This window comes from Aythya marila (genome assembly GCF_965140915.1).
Source record: "Aythya marila genome assembly, chromosome: 2".
Lineage (NCBI taxonomy): Eukaryota > Metazoa > Chordata > Aves > Anseriformes > Anatidae > Aythya > Aythya marila.
Genome location: NC_139043.1, coordinates 58,611,795 through 58,631,303, shown reverse-complemented (window position 1 = coordinate 58,631,303; position 19,509 = coordinate 58,611,795). Strand labels below are relative to the sequence as shown.

At 41.4% G+C, this 19,509-nt stretch overlaps 1 protein-coding gene across 1 annotated transcript in view; it reads right to left on the bottom strand.

The window, feature by feature from the left end:
* GLI3 (GLI family zinc finger 3) overlaps positions 1–19,509 on the bottom strand; it is a 208,881-nt gene that overhangs the window by 180,360 nt on the left and 9,012 nt on the right. The window contains exon 2 of the mRNA XM_082753540.1: positions 14,403–14,565. Coding sequence (XP_082609666.1) covers positions 14,403–14,526 — 124 coding nt within the window. The 5' untranslated portion in view covers positions 14,527–14,565. The remainder of the gene's footprint in view (positions 1–14,402; positions 14,566–19,509) is intronic.

Below are 19,509 nucleotides of genomic sequence, written 5' to 3'. Positions count from 1 at the left end.
ATTTTTAAAGTAGACTTCATTTCATTACCTGTTTTGAGCCTTGAAGATAAATGTAGCAATAAACCACAGTGCCTTAAAATACTTGCATTATTTGTGATGTTTAGGTATCTTTCATACCTAAGTTATTTCTCAGAAAAAAAAAAAAAAAAAGTTTTTGCAGTGTCGCAGAAAAATTGTATGAAAGCTGTAAAGTTAGATGGCTGAAGAAAAGCATCTTTGGAAATGTAAGCAGTGAAACTAACCTACCTCCCCCTATCCTCTGAATTATCAAAAAAAAAAAAAACGTGGTCAAAGCTGAGAACAGAACTTTTAAATTGTTCCCATTCTTATATATGCAATGTTAACCTCTATCATCATCTCAGGAAACAAACTAGAGTCTCAGAGCAGACATTTTAAGCTCAGGGAGAGGGACCATCAAAAGACAATGCTCACCCACATTAAATTGAAAATATGAAAGACAACCTACTGTAAATATTTTCCCTTGGCCAACACTTGGAAAACATGGCACTGACTTTGCTTTGGATGAATGCTGAGAATGAAGTTGGGAAAAATCCACTAGGGGATTCCAGTGCCATGGAAGAATACCATAAGTAGGTTTTTTTGGCAGAGGTACTGTGATCTTGTAGCTGTCACTGTGTTTGAAAGATGACAACATCCATTCTAATTCTTCAGCCAAAAGTCTCTGAAGATAAGAAATAATTCATCACACACCCATCTAGAAAAGGGGATTTAAGGAACAGCTTAGAAGTTTGGTATTTCTGTAAGCAAAATTATGCTGGTTTCAATTTTGTTTTCCAGTGAAAGGTATGAACCATTACTGAAAGCTACTGAAAGCGACTGTGAAAAACTGATGAGCTTTACAGCATCTTGTGACTGTTTAAATATTAAAAAAAAAAAAAAAATCCCTTACAGCTCACTTCTGCCATCTTTCTGCTGCTCCCATGGAAGTCGATGGCAGTTGTGTCCCTGACTTCATGATAGACACAAAGCTCGTACCCTACCAAATCCCTGAAATCTAAAATATTACAGTGAGTCATTTTTAATTATTACAACTCAATAGTAACTAACTCATCCAATTAGGCTGTTTTCTCTTTTTCTGATCACAAAAAAGAACTTTCAAATAAGACATCTTTAGAAGAAAAAATATTGCCAAGACTGCGTTTTATACCAGAGATGGAGATTATAGTTCACCAATAAAGGGTGTCAGGAGCCCAGAACATTGACTGAAGCGAACCATATGAAATACATTTGCTTGAGTAAGGAAACTGGAAAGCTACAAATAAGACTGAATATTTAAAGCTTGAACCAGTTAAACTTGCTAAAAATCCTTTCAGTTTTTCAGTGAGTTTTGGATTGGGGCCCTAAATGAAATAAAGCCAGTTTTAACACTAACGAACAATATTAAATTATGATTATGAAAGCACCTTGCCATGACTTTTATAGGATTAAGGCTCTCTCATCTTTATCTCACTTGGGATTCTGCAATTCACGCTCCCTGTTCTGAACCATAACTTCAAAAGTGGTTGCCTCTTAACCTTCAGAGGGTGTTTTCCTTACTGTTTGGCAGTAAGGAAAAGCTACTTTGGATGTCCATATCCTGCTGCTCTCTGTTTTCTGAGAACACATCGAAGTAACACTTGCTGAAGTTACATCATTTCCACAGTACAGCTTCTTCTCATGCGTAGACTTTTACTGAAAGAGTTAAAAAAAATAAATAAACTGAGAGTCATCTGCTGCTGTACCTCCATCCAGAGCACTCACCCTTCCACCTGCCCATGGACTTTTCCCCCACAACATATTCTCAGCAAAGCACACGATCGCCTTCCTCCAGTGGTCCAGAGAAGGAGACTTGCCCTGACCTCACACACAGCAATGCCACTGGGAGAAGCAGCAGCTTCCCAGACACTTCAAGTCAGAAAACCCACGGAGCTCAAAGAGAGGAAGGTGCCACTCAGCAAGATTGCTTTCTGAGCCTGCGCCTTGCAGCCAGCAGGCACCCCAGGATTAAAGGCTTCATTAATAAAGGTGCTGAGCACTTCCCAGGAGACACTGAACAACTCACAGGGTCAAGCCTCTGTGCTTCTCCCCTTGAGGAGCAATACAGATTTGAAACCAGAAGGTCATTTTACATGGACCACTTTACCCGGATTAAATCCGGAGTGAGCTGTGAACTCCCATGGGACACCTACGTTTACACACTTTGGATGAAACTGTAAATTGAATATTAAATGCACGTTTTATCAAATCATATTTCTTCCAGAGAAGGCTGAGGACTGCCTGTTTATATTTTAATCTGATTCACCGTGTTTACAAGTAGCAGGAAAGCTGGCCATATCAACCGCTCCATCTTCTTAGTTCTATTTGAGTGACTTTGATTTTGTTTTTCCAACACTGCTCAGAAAAGTATAATGCAAAAAAAAAATCTATAATCTGCGAAAAGGCACTCTGGAATCCATCAACCGAGTTGTATCCATAATTGCTTCCCTGGCTTATCAAAAAAAGGGCTCATTTGCATTATCTGTTATCTTTAGATACCCATCCTGGTCTATAAACAGAGTTATCAATCCCGTTCAGAGGCCAGTCCACAAATTGAAGTTTTCTATAGACGGAATTAGCTATAAACAAGCCTGAGGCAATTTTCTTTGACAACCAATGGTAAACCATAGGAAGTAACTTTAATAGTGATTTACAGTTCTTCTCTGGTTTCCATCCAACTTTTCCTTCTTGTGCTTCTGTTCCATCCAAAAAGGAATTTTTCAGATGTTCTAATTTCCCATTCAAGATGCAATCAATCCCAACTCTAGGTGTGTCTAATCCAATTTTTACGGTATGTTCATGGGCCAGCACCAGAGAAAAAGAACTCTCTTTTTATTTTCTTTCAATTGCCTCTGCTGCAATCACAAGACTTGTCATCTCCTGGTGTGAAATGCACAACAGTAGAAGAGAGAGCGGAGGAGATTTGAGAGAGGGAGAAAAAAAATGAACCAACCTCTCAGAAAAGAAAGGGGAAAAGAGATACATGAAAATAACATTAACATTTTTGAATTATCCTACATATTGAGAGCTTCAATTTACCAGAATAATTAATTAACTCAAGATTTTTAAAGCCTGCGCAGAGTTTTTAAATTCTTCATTTAAATCACAATATTCTGTTAAAAGCAGGATATTCAGGAACAGACTCCTGCTTCACACTACCCGTTTCCTCGTCCATGCCACGGTGAAGTCACATCCAAACCCTTTAGACTCCATCCTGCATCACTTGCTCACACACACCACCCTTACTTACAGGAGTAAAACCAATTTCACAACCTCTCCCACAGCTGACAGCCAGAGGATCCCTCTTCCCAGACTTTTTTTTTAAATCTTTCAAACAGCTTAGCATACATTTTGGCTAACTCTGAAATTCCAAAAGATGTACATGTAAAATATTTATTTTTAAATCTCTAATTAACAGTATCTCTGAGCAACTGGCACACACAGTGGATCTTAAAGTACATCGCAGCACAGCAAAGACATAAAAAGCATGGGCCTGATTCTGCTCTGGGTAAACTATAGTAAATGAAGGTAAAGCTGCCAAAAACCCACTGTAGACAGGGACCTACATGTATATGAATTTAGAGCTGCTGCAGAAGAGCAGGGGAGAATTATGCCTAAGTTTAGCAACTAATAAATACCTTCTTGTTTCAACACAGACCAATAAAAAAATGTTTCCCTTTACATTAAAGAAAAATAAATTTGTAACTCAGACAGACTATGAACCCTGTCAGCTCTACTATTATTTTTCTTTATATGTACATACACACCAGGAGTGTGTGTATATATATATATATATATATATATATATATATATATACATACACACACGCACACACGTATATAAGCACGTGGGGGTTTTTTTGTTGCCTTTTTTCCCCCCTGATTGAAAGCTACTCTAATGGGCAGGCACTAATGGATTTGAAGTGATAAGGAAAAGGCGGACATGCAAAATGCTCCAGAACTTCTGTTCCTAATCAATCACCAGAGATCAGTGACATCATTAAAGCCTTTGATCAGAGCTCCTCTTTCAAGCTTAAAAAGGGGGCTAGATTGACCCACGCTAGCAGAGAGGCTGAAGAGACACCTAGGATACAATTCAGAGTGAAATATGAGAAGTCACCGGCATCCCTCTTCAGGAAAACTCGCCCTTCCTACCTTCCTCAAGGAACACAGCGCACATTCCAGAGCAACCGAGCACAAACAGCATATTTACCTCTTTCCCTAATAATTAGAAAATAAACAGAGAAACAACGTTATCGCAAAATCCTTCCCGATTTTATTTCCTAAGCTTGCCCACTTTGTCCCAAGCAGGCAACTTAGTACTTCTGCTCGCGTTTAAAAATCCTCTGAAGTCCATTAGCACAAAACAGACAGAAAGGAACTTATTTTTCCAAGATGCCCGAGTGGCTCTGACGCCTAAAGACTGACATCCATATTTAAAGGAGAAATCATTTTCAGGAGAACCATCCTCCCGGCAAGCATTCGCTACCCTGAGCGGCGGCCTTTGTCCACGGCAGGGCATTCAGGGCGTTCGCTCGCTAATCCCACTTCAGCTAAAATCGAGCTCCATTGTTTCTCACTTCATCTGAGTTTCCATGGCACTTACTACGACTTAAGTGTTATTTACTCAGTGCAGCTTGTTAAAAACAAAAAACCAATAACTAAGTCTTAGCACAAGTACCAGGCTTTCTTTCCTCCTTTCTACTTTAAATAAGCTCAAGATGCAGTCAGCATTTTACAGTCTCGGGGACTTCTTCTGTCTGAAAATCTTCTGCAAAGGAGAAGTTGTAAATAGACCTTAAAATTGTCACTTCATTGTTTTGGTTTGGCTTCCCCCCTTTCCGTATTTTCAAAAAAAATCTAATTGAGCTTCCTGAACGGCAGCAAAATGTAGTTTATTATCTCCCTCATCAGGTGATCAATGATTTCATTAATAAGACAGATAACAAAACTGTCATATCATCGACACAGTTATGAAAGATGATCCTGGCTTCTTGCTCCATTTTCCAAGGTCTGGGATTCTCTGTGGCAGCTCTGAGTCCATTCAATATTTTCCACAGACAGAGAAAAGTGAAAATCCATTTTGAAACCAATTTCAATTAGGATCCAGAAGCTGTTATCACAGGTGTCGCAGAATGGGCCCGTAAGTGGAAATGTCGCCTATCCATTCTGAAATGAAACCTTATCAGGGTCTACGAAGATGGCTGAGGACAGCCTATCTGTAAATTACTTTTCGTCCTGTGTTAACTCAACCCTAGTTCTGTCATATGGAATTCTTCCCAGCCCCTCGTAATAATCTAATGACTAACTAGAGGCTGCACCAAAACGCCTTTTATTCGGCCCGGGCTTCCCCTGCAGAATGGGGCTACAAATGCAAATAACCAGAGGCTGCCAGGCGAGCTGGAGTATTTAGCAATATCATTTAAAGCTCTCATAGTTTATTACGGGGAAGCAACAGCCTTGCATTCTGCAGTCTGTCTCCACCCATTGCATTCCTGGTGATTTTTCAATTGCAAACTCTAAGGCCCAGTTATTTCATTAATTCAGCACCCAAGTAGTGAGGCTTTTCTCTCACATCTTTCAGTCTCCTTTTAGCAAATTATCCCATGACGGAGGATTTATTCAGTCAAAGACCTCGGACTTTGAGAGGCAACAAAAGAATCAAGAGACTTTCTGGTCCACCTGCCTGGCGAATGATGAGGCAGGGTAAAGCCTCCCCTAGAGAAACCAATCAAACCATTGTGTGGCACAGTCAGACCTTTTCAACTGTCAAGCCAGGAGAGCAGGAAAAGAGATGAAAGAACTCAGGATGAAGCTACCATTTACAGAACCATGTGGGAATGGTCTCCGAAGATTTAATAATTGGGATGGAACTCAACTTTCTGAAAACTAAAAGGAAGAAAGAAAGAATAAAAAAAAAAAAAAAAGAAAAAAGAAAAAGAAAAGAGAAGAAAAAGGAGAGAAAGAAGGAACGAACAGAGAGAGACCAAGGAGGGAAAAACGCTAGCAGTCAGGACCAGAAGCAACTTTTCTGCAAAATCCTCTGTTGTTATGTATGAACCCCTATGCTGGAAAAGAACAGAAAAGCAAGTACACGATGGGGAGATAGAGGCACGCAATTTATAATACCTGCCTAAGTTCTACTAATTTAGCATCTCATATTAGGAAAAACCCCATCACTACAAATCCATTCCATTCAGTAAAACAGAGAAATCCCCTCGGTTTGGTATACCCAGACATACATTGAAGATTTGCATACACGGGACTTTAGCTTTTGCATTTACAACGCGGCTGAAAGCGGGACGGTTGTTACATGCACGGCAAGTCATACCACATGAATGGAAGCAAGCAGATTTTAAGTGGTTGGCATGTGCAAAGAATGTGCACACGCAGCTCCCGTGTAGCAAGGCTCTGGCTGATAGCAGGCAGAAGATTAGGAACTGCTTTTTGAAAACCTGTTCCCTAAAGCCTTACAAGTCATATTTTAAAATCATCTGAACAAAACACAGTATTTCCTGTAGCCTTCTCTTTTTCAAAGTGCCTCTGCACACTTGAAATATGCATGCATCAGTAGGGCCAGATCACATCTACAAGTAAGCCAACATTCTTCTCAGCTGCCAGCCTCACAAACAAACACAGAATCTGCAAATTAAATTGTGACCACTTGCAGTATATATACATCAAAGGCACAGACATTTAATGGGAAATAAGATAATAAGAAAGTAATAAAATCCATCTCAGTCCCTCTTAGCTGGGATGGCAGAAGCATGCATCTCCCTCCCCCCCACCCCAAAATAATGAGATAGGACTTGGAAAGAAGACGGAGAATGCAGTTTTAATGCAGTACCTCCTTTACATAGTCACATACCATACCCTAAGCTCACTTCTCCCACTTACTGGCATACGTATTTAGTAACCATTTGTATGTAAGCAGAAGCTGAAGTCCTGTATCTTAAAAACAAAACAAATCAAAAAAAAAAAAAAAAAAAAAACAGAAACATACAGAGCAGGAACTTAATCAAATGCAACACTGACGCCTGATTGTTTCCTTTTAACTGGAGACAGATATGAAATAGAAAACATCTAGAAAAGAAAAGATGAATGCCATTTAAAAACCTGTTAAGTAATTTAATTACTTCAATTGCCTTAATTTACACAGCTCAAACTGTACAGCAAATACTGTGCCTGCCAGAGGGGTTGCCTGGTTTTAAGTCAATTAGAAGGATTTTTTTTAAATCTCTTTATTTACTTGAAGATCTTTGCCACATTGCTCCTTCACTCTCAGATTCCCAAGTTTGGTCTCTTTTCAGAGCCCAGGAAAACTTTCAGGAGGCGAAAGGTTTCTGCCTTTCTTTCTCCTGGGCCCTTCCCACCACCCCCAGCCGCCTGGCATGCGTGTGCCTGCCACCCCCTTGTGCCTGCCACCCCTGCCAGCGGCCGGGAGGGAGGTGCAGTGCTTTTGGATACAGCGGGGTCATCCGGAGCCCCCTTCTCCTGCAGGATGTCGTCCCCAGAGACCAGCACTTAACAGCAGCGAGTCTTTTCCTGCAAGGCTAATGCCACCACCGTGGCTGCAGCTGCCGGCAGCCCTTTTCCTACTAAAAACCTAACAGCTGGGTTGCTCCCCAGCCTAGTGCTGGGGCTTGCAATGCCTGAATTTTTTCAGGTCTGATGGGTGATGCTCGGCTCCTGCAAAGCAAGCACCACTGCCATACTGCAGAGACCCATTTTGAGCCTTTTTGTTGTCATATCACTCTATTTCACAACCCAGGTACAACTGTAATATGGTTGTTGGGTGCTGTGATTTTTTTGTCATTGTTGGGTTTTGTTTCTCTTCAAGGAAAAAAAAAAAAAAAAAAAAAAACACGTTCCCAGCATATAATTCACTAAATTTAACCCCCACCCTGTTCAGGTGGCAAGACTGTACTGCTAACTAATGTTTTCTGCCAATTCCACCTCGTGTTATCCAGCAGGATGTTAAGTCATTACTTACTGATTACAGTGATTGCAAGGATAAGCCACTCAATCATCTCTTTCTGGAACTTGCAAAGGGATACAGCGGGATTGACATTTAATATCCCTTATGCTATTAACCACTATAGGGAGGGGAAAGAAGGGGGGAAAACAGGAGGGAAATCTCTGCAGAATTAATGAAGCAATACTGTATTGCACTTGCAGATCATTTTGTTTAGAGCAGGATACTGGTAGGGCTGGCTCGCTGAGGAACAACGCTGGAAAATAGCATCAGGCAGAATGAGTTATTACAGTCAACGACAAACCCTAACTTGATGACTGAAATTTTATTAGTAAGCATAAAGGACCACGGGTGCACTGCTCTGAATGAACACGCATTTAATCAGCTACTCACATCAGATTACTATATACCAAGACACACAGCCCACACTTAATTACAACCTCGACTACTTTTGCTTGTGATACTCCCAAGCACCAGGAGAGCTTACCCTCCCCAAGGATAGGTACCTTCTTTGAGGTTATTCTCATAGGATCTGGCTGCAATTATTAGAACAGAAGTACGCACAAAATCTTTTACGTTCAGGTCTCTCCCTTGACTTTTTGATACCACTGGATGTAACTATTCTACCCTTACTTTTCATGGTACCATGTGTCACCATTACAGGTGGGAGCTACTTGGAATATTTGTCCTGCTGAAAAAAAAAAAAAGAAAAGATCTCAGAGAAACTTACACACCAGAGACTGTCACTTCCAATATCTAATACTAAAGGCTGTTGTTTCCTCCCTCACCTGAAAACGAGAAGCGAGCGGGGCCTCTTGGCTCCCTTTGATTCCAGCAGAGGAGGAGGGGATCTCCTGATCGCTGTGCGGAATCAGGTCTCATATAATCATTCTGGGACTCAATTTGCAGGCCGCTAAAATAGCGCAGGCAACGTTTCTTGATACCCAACAATCTCTTTTGAACCCTGACCTCTCAACAGGACCCTGAGCACATCAATCCAGCTAGGGGGCCACGAACGGGCATTATGATTAACACCTACTTTATGGTGAGCTTGAAAGCAAGCAGCAGGACTGGTAACCAACTGAAAGTTTAAACAGGAAATGTGATTCCTATGGAGTTGTAGGCTGCCGCATACTCTCCTCATTCAATCCTGAAAGAACTATTAGGAAAAAGGAAAAAAAGAGACCTGGATGAAGCTGGCTCTTCTTCTAAAAGAATCAAAGTGGACGAATGAACTTCCTCTCATTTATTCATCTATCAAGCTTGGTTTTAAGTTACATCATCATTAAGATAATAATTTCTGCTTTCTATCACTTTAAAGCATGTTCTCAATAACTATCTGATTCTGATAAAGGTAGTCAAGTCCACAACCTACATACGTTTATAATTAGCTTTTTTTCTAAGGCAGAGTAATAGGTTAATAAGAAATATCGGATTACACTGGAACGAGCTCACGGGTCAAAAACTAGACAAAACACATCAAACTGAAAATAAGTGCTTGCCTGTCAGACACTGAAGGAGTCCCTATACAATAACTTCATTGTTCTATGGCAACTTTAAAAAAATCAGTTTCGAGTCAAAATGTGCAAAAGTGGAAAACATTTTAGTCACTGACAAAACTCGCAAGCCAAGCAGCAAATAATTCAAGGCTAAACACAGTATTAAAATCTCCTAACATTCTCCAAGCAATGCTGCAGAGCACAGGTTTGCCCCAAAAAACCATTAATTCACCCTGCACAGTAATTCCCTGTACTTTTCAGAAAATAAAATGAATAATCAGTTATATCTATACTGCAGATTCAGTGAAAAAAATAATTTGCATGTAGATAAGGGCTGTGTTGGGTTTGCGTAGGTTTTTTTTTTTTTGGTCAACACCTCTTAGGATGTATTGTAGCAATAAATCTGGTTCACCCACAAAGCAGAGCAGAGTGGAGCACTGAGGTGGCCAGCCCGGGACAGCATTGAAGCTGCTGCCTAACTGTAAGCATGCAAATATCTACACTGGGCCCAGTGGGGCTATTCCCATGCCCAAAGCAAGGCAGTTGTTTGAGAAGTTGCTGGAGAGGAGCTCAAGACCTGACTGCACTGCTCTCACTCTGGTGTGCTGCTGATCAGGCGTGTACGAGCAGCCGAGACCGAACCTGCCCGTGTCGGCACTCAACACACTTCAGCACAAGGCAGCTCCCCGTGCACATCCCTGCAATGCTGAAAGCGTTCGCCTGAAGGCTGCTTTTTAACCTTAGGATTACCTAACGTTACAGGAAGTGCCACATGATCCAACAGAGGTCCAGCAACACAGGTTTCGTGACCTGCACTATTAGCTGAAGGCTCCCCGAGGGGAGCGTAAAGCTAACTTGAACATATTCAGAGATACACTTCTCTTCAGAAAGCCGCTCCATGCACCACTTGAAAACCTTTCTGTGCATGCAGCAGTTTTCAGGATGATGACCTAAATCCACGCACAGACATTGCAGGGAACAGGGTCTTACCGTTTCTGATGCCCCAAGACTATCACTGCAATCATGAATCATGGCAGGGATGCGCGCACAAAAAGAGAAGGCCTGACTGCACTGCACTGCACCAGGGCAGCAAGGCAGACCAAGACCCCAGCCTCGGTATTCCCATATGATACCAGTGATGTGGTCAGGACATAAAAAAACGTATTTATCTGTTACTTTACCAAAGCAGATCAGTCTGAGGCTACCAAATCACTCAAGACACAAGAGTAAGCTTATCTTATACCCTAGCAAAAAGTTTTACTCATGCAGCCTTCTGTGAATAAGCATCTCAGCAGTTTTCTTCGCCTTTTTTTCCCCTAGCAGTAACTAAACATAGCAGTCAAACAAAGAAGGAGGAAACGAAATTTGCAGAGAAATACATCCTAGCAAACCGCATGCAGTTTGGTTGAGATACACTAAACGAAGCACCCAGCAGAAAAGATCAAAAGCCTGCAAAGACAAATTCAAAACAAAGTAAGAGAGGTTCCAAATTACAAAGTCCCACCAGGCATCAGAGTGCACCAAAGATTTTTTTGTTTTTACAAATTATGATTATTGTTTTTTTAATATATTTTTTTGATCACACGTGTTTTAAAAGAACTTTTAATTTGCTCCAGCACTAAGACCTTCCCCGCATGTTTGGGCCTGGAGCACATTTTAATGGCTTAGTTATAAATCCCTGAAATTACGGGTTGATAATGGAAATGCTGGCAGGCCCTTATCTAACACAGTGCAAGCATCTTAGCGATAGAGTAAGAGCTTGTGGATAGGTGAGTGCAGCAGAAATCTTTTTGCATTAAGCAGGCACAGTAACTCAGCAAAAGTGGCTAACAAACTCTGGCCATGCTTGCTTGTTGCTGGAGCCCACTGGGAAGCTATTGCCTTGTGAGGGGCATCCCCAAGTCCAGGCTCATACCTTTCGTTGCAGAGTTAGGGTTAACACCAGCTGCCCTTCCACTTCACCTTCCCCACCTTCTTTACCTTGCGCATAGGTCTTACAGCAGGCTCTTCAGTACCCAGTTTGCACGTGGTAAGATTTAAAAGGTTTCCACACCCAGCATTCATTTTAAAATAGTTTCTACTACTGGGTGTGTTACCCACTTTGGGGAACTGTTGAAATAATGGTATTTTCTTTGTCATTAATGTATGCTTTTTCACGATTGCAAGCTTTTCATAAAAAAACATAACTAATAGCTTTCAACTTATTTATGAGCCAAGTTCTGGCTATTTCAGAAAACAGCAGAGCTGTCTCTCAGACAGCTGTCACTCAAGTACATGTTACCCTGCAAACTTTGCTAATTAATGTGTTGTCCAGAAAGAGAAACACTGATATTAGACATGTTTACAAGGTGACATTGATATGATAGGCAGATGTCGCTCTGCAAGCACAGCAGAGTCTCCTGACAAAGACAGCAAGGTTGATTCTGTTTCTCTGTTATTTTTAAAGGTATCTTACCTTGTTTAAGAGAGCATTCAAATGCAAATCACAACAATTTAACATAACCAGAGCCCCCTGCAAAAAGGAGGCACTGAATCAACAAAAGCTGCAAGTTTTGTAGGAGTGGTGTCTTGTATCAACTGATGATGTTTCTGTAGTAATACTCATTCCAGCATTAAGAACAAAAGATGCAAATGAGATGATGCAAGCCCAGGTCTTATGCAAATTGGTCCTTTGTAACCAAAATTCATTATCATGACAATCACATCTGCAAGAAGCAAAACTTTAAAACATTGCAACAGTAAAACTTAAATTCCTAAAGTTTTGGTAGTAGATTTTGTTTTGGTACATGCTCCATGAAACCTTTAGACCAAGAGAAAATTCTTCATCTCCAGGAAGGAATTTTTATCCCTGTGAAGCCCAACCCTGTACCTCTGAATTTTTTTTGCTTAGTTACACATGAAGGCAGATTAGAAACCCAGACCTTGGAGGTCCAGGTGACTTCCCTTAAGTATAAAAAGACTCTTGCAAGAAGACCAACCTTTATCCACTGAAAGTAAAAGGTTACTACCTTAACAAACACAGGCTTAGGCCCCAGGATGTGTACCACATTAACATCTCCATCCATTAACAGGAGAAAATTACAGTGACAAAATTTTCTAGTTATTTATTAGACCTAGAATCTTTTCAGCTCCTGGGAGTTTGATGACACTGACATGCAGTAATACACCATGCAGATGCAGCAGGTAGATACTAACTTATAACTCCCAATAAGCTGATAGGTAGAACAGAGAGAAAATGATTTGACCAAACAGTTTTAGTAAACCAAGTGTCAGAATTAGACAAAAACATCCTGAAGGCTTTACTTGTGGCCCTCTAATTGAAACGTTTGATGATACTGCTAAAGCTAGCCCAAACAGTCAAGAGACGTGTGCCAATATTGAGTTTGAGCACAACCCCCCCAACACATGGAAGAATATGTATATGTGTGTAAGTGTGCATCTGTCTGAGAAGTTGGGCCAATGTGGAAAATCCTATTATTGAAAAAAAAAAAAAAAAAAAAAAAAACACAACACAATGGGGAGCTCTTCAGCTAATGTGAACCTCTGTAATTCTATTGACAGCAATGGATCCGTGATGACTTACACCAGCTGAGGATCTAATTTCATGTGCCTTAGAAAACTGATGCAACTTTTTCCATAGCTGTTCAAAAGTTTCTGTATTCTCCTGGGGATCAACTTGAACTATTAGGTCAGCAGGTGCTGAGTTTGCTTTGAATCTGAAGTCCAGTTCACATAGAAGGATGCTGGGACATGTGCCATCTAATTTTTACTGACCCACAGAGATTCCTCCCCTAGTATGGCTGGAGGATTCGTGGATTTTCTGCTTTACACAAGTTGGAGACAGATGGCTCTCTGAGAAAGCACAAACCTTTCTTCAAGTTACTGAAGTGAGAAACTGACCTGGACCACAAGACCAGATATCAGAGTGAGCATGACAGAAGCAGAAAGGGTGGACAGAAAACATTTTGCCAGGGATCCACTAGGCCTCCAAAATATGCAGAAAGCCATTTTCCATTTGTAGCAATTACTGGACTCATTTGGAAACAAACCAACCAACCAACCACCAAATAATAGTTCATCTGCAGCTACCCAAAATCCATAGGGCCAAACTCTGCCTGCAGTTCTTCAAGCAGTTTTTTTTTCTTAGCTTGCAAAGGGAATTTAGTGTTAGCAGAGACCAATACACTTGGCCCTCTTAAACTGAACAATGAAAGGGCTGGGCTTGCTCTCACACACTCTCTGGAGAAGCAGAGAATACGTAAAATTGTCAAGTGAGGTAATCTCTGTGGAGAATTAAGTAAACTACTCCATTTTTGCAAATCAACAAGTTATGCATTCACAACTTTGAAATGAACTCATGGGAGGATATGCTCGTAGCCTGATGGTTTCTTGCTGGCCATTAAAGAACTCTGGGGAGGTGGGGGCAGCACTTTGGGAGGAGCAAGTTTATTTGTGAAAGAAGAAGAGAAGACAAAAGCCCTTCGCCATTAATTTTGACAGGGCTACTTCTGTCTCTTTTGTATTAACTAATTATCCAACTCGTGTAAGAGATTTCAATGGTAAAACACAAAGCGCTCACAAGCCCTGCCAGGCTAATCAAGACAATTTCCAAAACGCCGAAAACAGGAACTTCCTATAATAAATAACTTTGCACATTTACATCTCAAATTAGAACATCTGGAAGAAAAAAGACCATGCCTGATTCCAAAACAGGCCTTATTGTGTCCTACCACTTTTCCATTACCACCACCACCACCCCCCCCCGGTTTGTTTTCTTTAGCCTTTCCTTAGAACAAACACCAATCCAGGTGCAAACGCTCAATTCACAAGGAATGTAGTGAACATAAAATTACCGTAGGTTTGGCTTCTAGTAAATCCCTGCTGTTACTCACCATTGGAAGTTGTGCTGGAGGCAACAGCCTTCTCACTGACATCTGTTCGACTGGAGCATTTCACGATGGAATTCTCCACTTTTTTCTTCTCCGTCGTGGTAGAGCTATGGGACTGCGCCTCCATGGTGACTTCTCATTACTTCAGCTCTCCTTGTCCTAATACCTGAATGAAACAAGAGAGTTGTACGCTTTAAGGACCATTGGAAAGCTTAGCCCCAAACCCTTCACACTTCTCAACTGAAGAAGAGCCTGCAGCACAAGTGTGTTAGCAGGCCAGAGGACATTTCTGGGTGCTCATCAAATCAGGTTTGCATGCATGAATTCCTGAGGAATTCAAGGAAAAGCTAACACTAAAAGCAAGTATGTTTGCCTTTAAAGAGAATCAGCATCACAAACCTCTACACTGCTTGATGGATAGGTCTTTTTTTTTTTTTTTTCAAGCCTCTGGGGTTTTAATGGACCCAGGGGAAAAAAGCCAGTATTTCTCTCCTATGTCCACAGCACTTTGGAACAATGCAAAAGAAATCAGACAGACATTCATGTTGACTATAGAAGCCAAATATTTAAATTTCAACATTCACACTATCTGAACACAAAGCAGTAAGAATTATCCTGTCTATCTCTACACCTTGTCCTACTTGTGTAAACATCTCTCATTTTGTTTGTTCAGAAATCTAACTCAAACAAAAGTGCATTGGAGCAACACCCTGAAAACCACAGGGAAAGGCAAATATTATTGCTAGTGGCAGCTAATGAGATCACTTTCCTTCGCATGAAAACTCTGAAAATGGAAAGCCCTGCAGAGGGGCCTGTCTGATTATTCTGCCTTCCCTGACTCCTCTCAGGGCCATCTCCAGCAACACGTTCATTTTATACCCCTCAGATCACTTCACCTTCTTCTCAGAGGTTTTATACTCATCACGTAAACCTAAAAGGGCCCACAAGCATCCCAAATGGCACAACTTCTTGTGCAGCCTCACCAGGCCACCGAGACCGCTCACTCGATGCACACCAAGCCGTCCACGTGAGCTTTCCACCAATAACTGGTATTTAGCACACACCATGCTTAGAGCTGAAGTGCTTGTGCCGGGGTACTTTGGACAAGATCCCATCCAACAACAAAAATCAGTAATAAATTAAAGAGCACGTTTCCAGCTCCGAACAGCACTGCAGTCATTAGCTAAGCAGGTCCGAGATGGAAGTAAATTGTGCTGTTCTAGAACAAGATTTAAACAAATTCAAGTAACAAAGGCTTCAAAATAAGCCACAAACTGAACTATAATGAAGTGTAATTACATTAGCAACCTGTTTCCCCAGTTCTGACAGTCCAGGAAGAAAAAAAAAAAAAAAAGGCAAAAAAAAAAAAAAGGCTACAAAGCCAATTCATCACAAACACAGCTGTCTAGTAAACCTTCCCCTTTCCCACCTCCCTGGTAGGAGTTCTTTTTAATAGAACAATAAAACACTCCAAAGCCTCATTGTTATACAGTAGGGATCAAAGAGGAGCCCAATCACTAAATGAATCATTATTCAGCTGGGCAACACAGCCAAAGAACTGGACTAGATACCAGAGCCTCCCTGCCACTGACCTACTGGTCTACCCTTCGGCAAGGCATTTTTCCCTCTCCAGTTTCTCCCTGGCTAAAAACTAAGCATAACGGAGCTTTGTCTGCCTGGACAGAACACACTCAAGAGTACTTTCAAGACCTACTTGTTAAAGCGCAGTAAATATTATCATGACCTGAGAAATGACTTGTAACAGAACACGGTACATGAAGGGGATGTCAGGTGTCTTCAAATACGAAGCCGGAGAGATCTAACAATACTCAAATCACCCCTCATTTGTACCCAACAATGCTCAAACCTTGAGGTGAGATCTCACACAAGCTTTGTAGAGGACCTTTCCAAATTTCTCATATGCTTTCTCCCTCTTTCCCTTTGCAGACCCTATGCAAAAGCATTCACAGCTTCGGTCAATTTTCATTCACATTGCACTTCTCAGTGCCTTGTGATGGCAGAAACCAGGAGAAGCTAGCACTGCTGCCAAGCTTTGCAACTCATGCAGCCCAGAACATGCTGGTTTTCTCTGCACAGCCTTGGCCACATGAGCTTCAAAATCTGCCACTGCCCATTCTCTAGCCAGTGCACAAGCTAGTCCTTCAATGTGCTCTGACTACTGCCATTTGAGTTACATCATATTCTTGAAAAAGAACAAATTTCAAGGCTTTCTCTGAAGGAGTTTTGAAAGCTATACATTTCCATTTGTGGCTATTTTTCATCTGTTTGGCATTCTAAGGGCCAAGTCATCTATTGAGGCAGCGTTTTCATTTACATCAATGAGTTTGGCTGTGTGAGAGCTTGGAGGGGGAAGCTGCAGAATTTTTCCCTCATTTTCTTTTGTCCTCAGTCCCCAAGCCTGTGTCTTTGGCTAATAGTCATGAAAGGACACAATTGTAGCCACTCCTCAGCTAAAAAGGAAGACGCCACATACTTCACCCCACTTCACAAGGCCAGCAGAGTGGCATGAAACACATGGGCAAAGGCCATGAAAATACTGACAGGTGTCTATGGCAGTCCAGCACCTCCTGAAACGCCGATGTCTGGGCAGATAGGAGCAAGAGACACTCACGTATCTCCACCTCCTTCCCCTCTCCACCATGGCAGGACAGTGCCTCCACTACAACCTGATCCTAGTGCTGCCCAGAATAGGACAGAGACAAAGGTACAGTAAGGAGGTAACACTGCTTTAATCTCCTAAAATGCACCCTTGGATCATCTGTAATTCAAGAGCAACATGTGGCTGCCCAGAGAGGCATCCATCCATTCCTTAAATTTTTGTTTGTTTTAATGCAGAGACGACTAGGAGATGTAATCCTGTATTTCCTAACACTCTCTATCACCCTCCTGCTGTACGCTACCTACCGTGGACAATGGTGCAGCACGCAGGTCTGAAGTAGCAGCTGAAGTGGAATTTTGGACAGAAAATTGCAGAATTGGCTATGTGCTAATATAAACATCTGCTCTTGGTACCTGTTCTGGTTCATGTCTGCTTAGTTTACATATAGGAGGCTGTTTTATTAATGTCAGCACTGAAGAGAGAGCATCACAAAAGTAAACTTTCTTGCTCAGTCCCACTCTGCATCACTAGCCGATGGCTGCGGGTGTTCCCTCCTGTGCCTTCCTCCCTCTGCTCCCAACCCACGCGCGTGGTCCAAGGGCATCTGCAAGAACTCCAGCAGCTCCATCAGCGCTGCATCAGCTACGTGGTGATAAGCACAGCTACAGAAGACAGAAAAACCAGGGAGATTGCAGGACTACCGATAGAAGGCATGCGTTTTGGGGTGTTTTGCCAAGCACTTCTGATATGGAAGCAGACAACTGGAAACCAATATGGTGCCCGAAAAAAAATATCTTTTTTTTTTCCATGAACACAAACTTAAGCCCAGGTTGAAAACACAAACCAGACACACAGTTCTTCTAGAATTTTTCTCTGTAATTTTGGCTGTGATTTTTATTTTCTCTCACAAGTTGTACCAACATATGAGAATTGTCATCTGCAAAAGAAAAAGAGAAAAAAATAAAAGGTCCAGGACAACATGAAGATTCATTTCTACTGGCCACTAATCCCTATCAAAAAGCACTCCTAAAATCGGCCAGCCTGACGTCATCCCCACATTAGAATACGATGGGGTTTGCTTTATCGTGTACATGGCTCTCGCAGCATGTGGGTCAGTGACTTCCCGGATCCTGCCCCCAGGCCTGAGACAATATATATCTCTTCTGCAAGAACAAGCTCCGCATTCAAAAAAAACAGAAAGCTAGTTTCTGTCAGCTATCCAGCATCTCCATGTGCATATAAATGGCAAGAAAATGCTATAACAGTATATGGGTGAAAGTCTGAACTTTCATAGGTAAATAGAGGGATAAACATTCCTTCCTGAAAGCAAACATTCATGGCTTTTTCCCATTCAACCATGCTTGAATCTTTTGTAATATCCCTAAAGCCTGAACCCCCTGCACAATTAATTCCAGACCCCCATTTTCGACCTAATCCCTCTCAAAACAGCAACCTGCCTGCAGGTGTGTCTCTTCTTTCTGAATCATAAATGTAAACTTTCACAGACACATGTTAAATTGCAAAAAAATTAGGAACAAGCTTAGTTACACAAGGAAAACTGTCTCTTTTAAAAGGAGTATCAGCAAATGGCAATATGTTGGCAGTGTATTTCAAACAAAAAAAAATCTTTCAAGCAATTTGAAATGATATAATTTCCGGTCCTTACGTATGCTGGTCATAAAACTGTGCCTCGCAGTAGTAAAAATAATCATATTAGTACACTGGGGGGGTGGGAATCTCTCTGTTCACTTACTCACAATGCCAACTAACTGAAAGCAGTGGAGCAGCCCTGTCCCCAGAAGAGCAGGAAACACGACCCTTTCTGAACATAAACGTCAGTTTTACAAGAAATCTTCAGCTCTGCATTCCTTTTCCTCTCTGAATTACTTTTTAGATCATTGTTTTTATATTTAATTAGTTTTAAAGGACCAGATCACGCCCATCTTTATTCATGCAAATAGTCTCACTGACTTCCACAAGAATACCTGCTTCACTGTGAGCTGTCAGGAACCAAAATCAAAAACTGACAATTTGCTTGTTAGAATGGGTTATGTTTCTTGCAAACTTAAACCTTCTGCCTTTATTAGGTACGTTTTCGAGGAGGTATCTTTTAATGCATAAAAAAAAAAAAAAAAAAAAAAAGAGCCTTTCCCAGTTTCATTTGAAGCTGCTGTAGTTGTATTCAATTCATTAACAAGTGGTTTGCATCCGCTGAGAAGAGCTGTCTGAAATAGCAGTGTCACAGCATTCATCATCATTACATCAGCAGTAGGGAAGTTCAGACTGATTGCTATCAGCAACCAGAGTGCCCCAATCAGCGTGCAAGCAAACATAGCATGTTTAATTTTTCAGAAATGGCTCTGGGTATTTAGGGTGTTCATAGGTACTACTTTGATCCACACTACTGGAAGCAGTCTTTGGGGATACAACACATCTTGAACAGCACAACTGTAGGAAAGTGAAAAACACAAGGGGAGGCACGAAGAACAA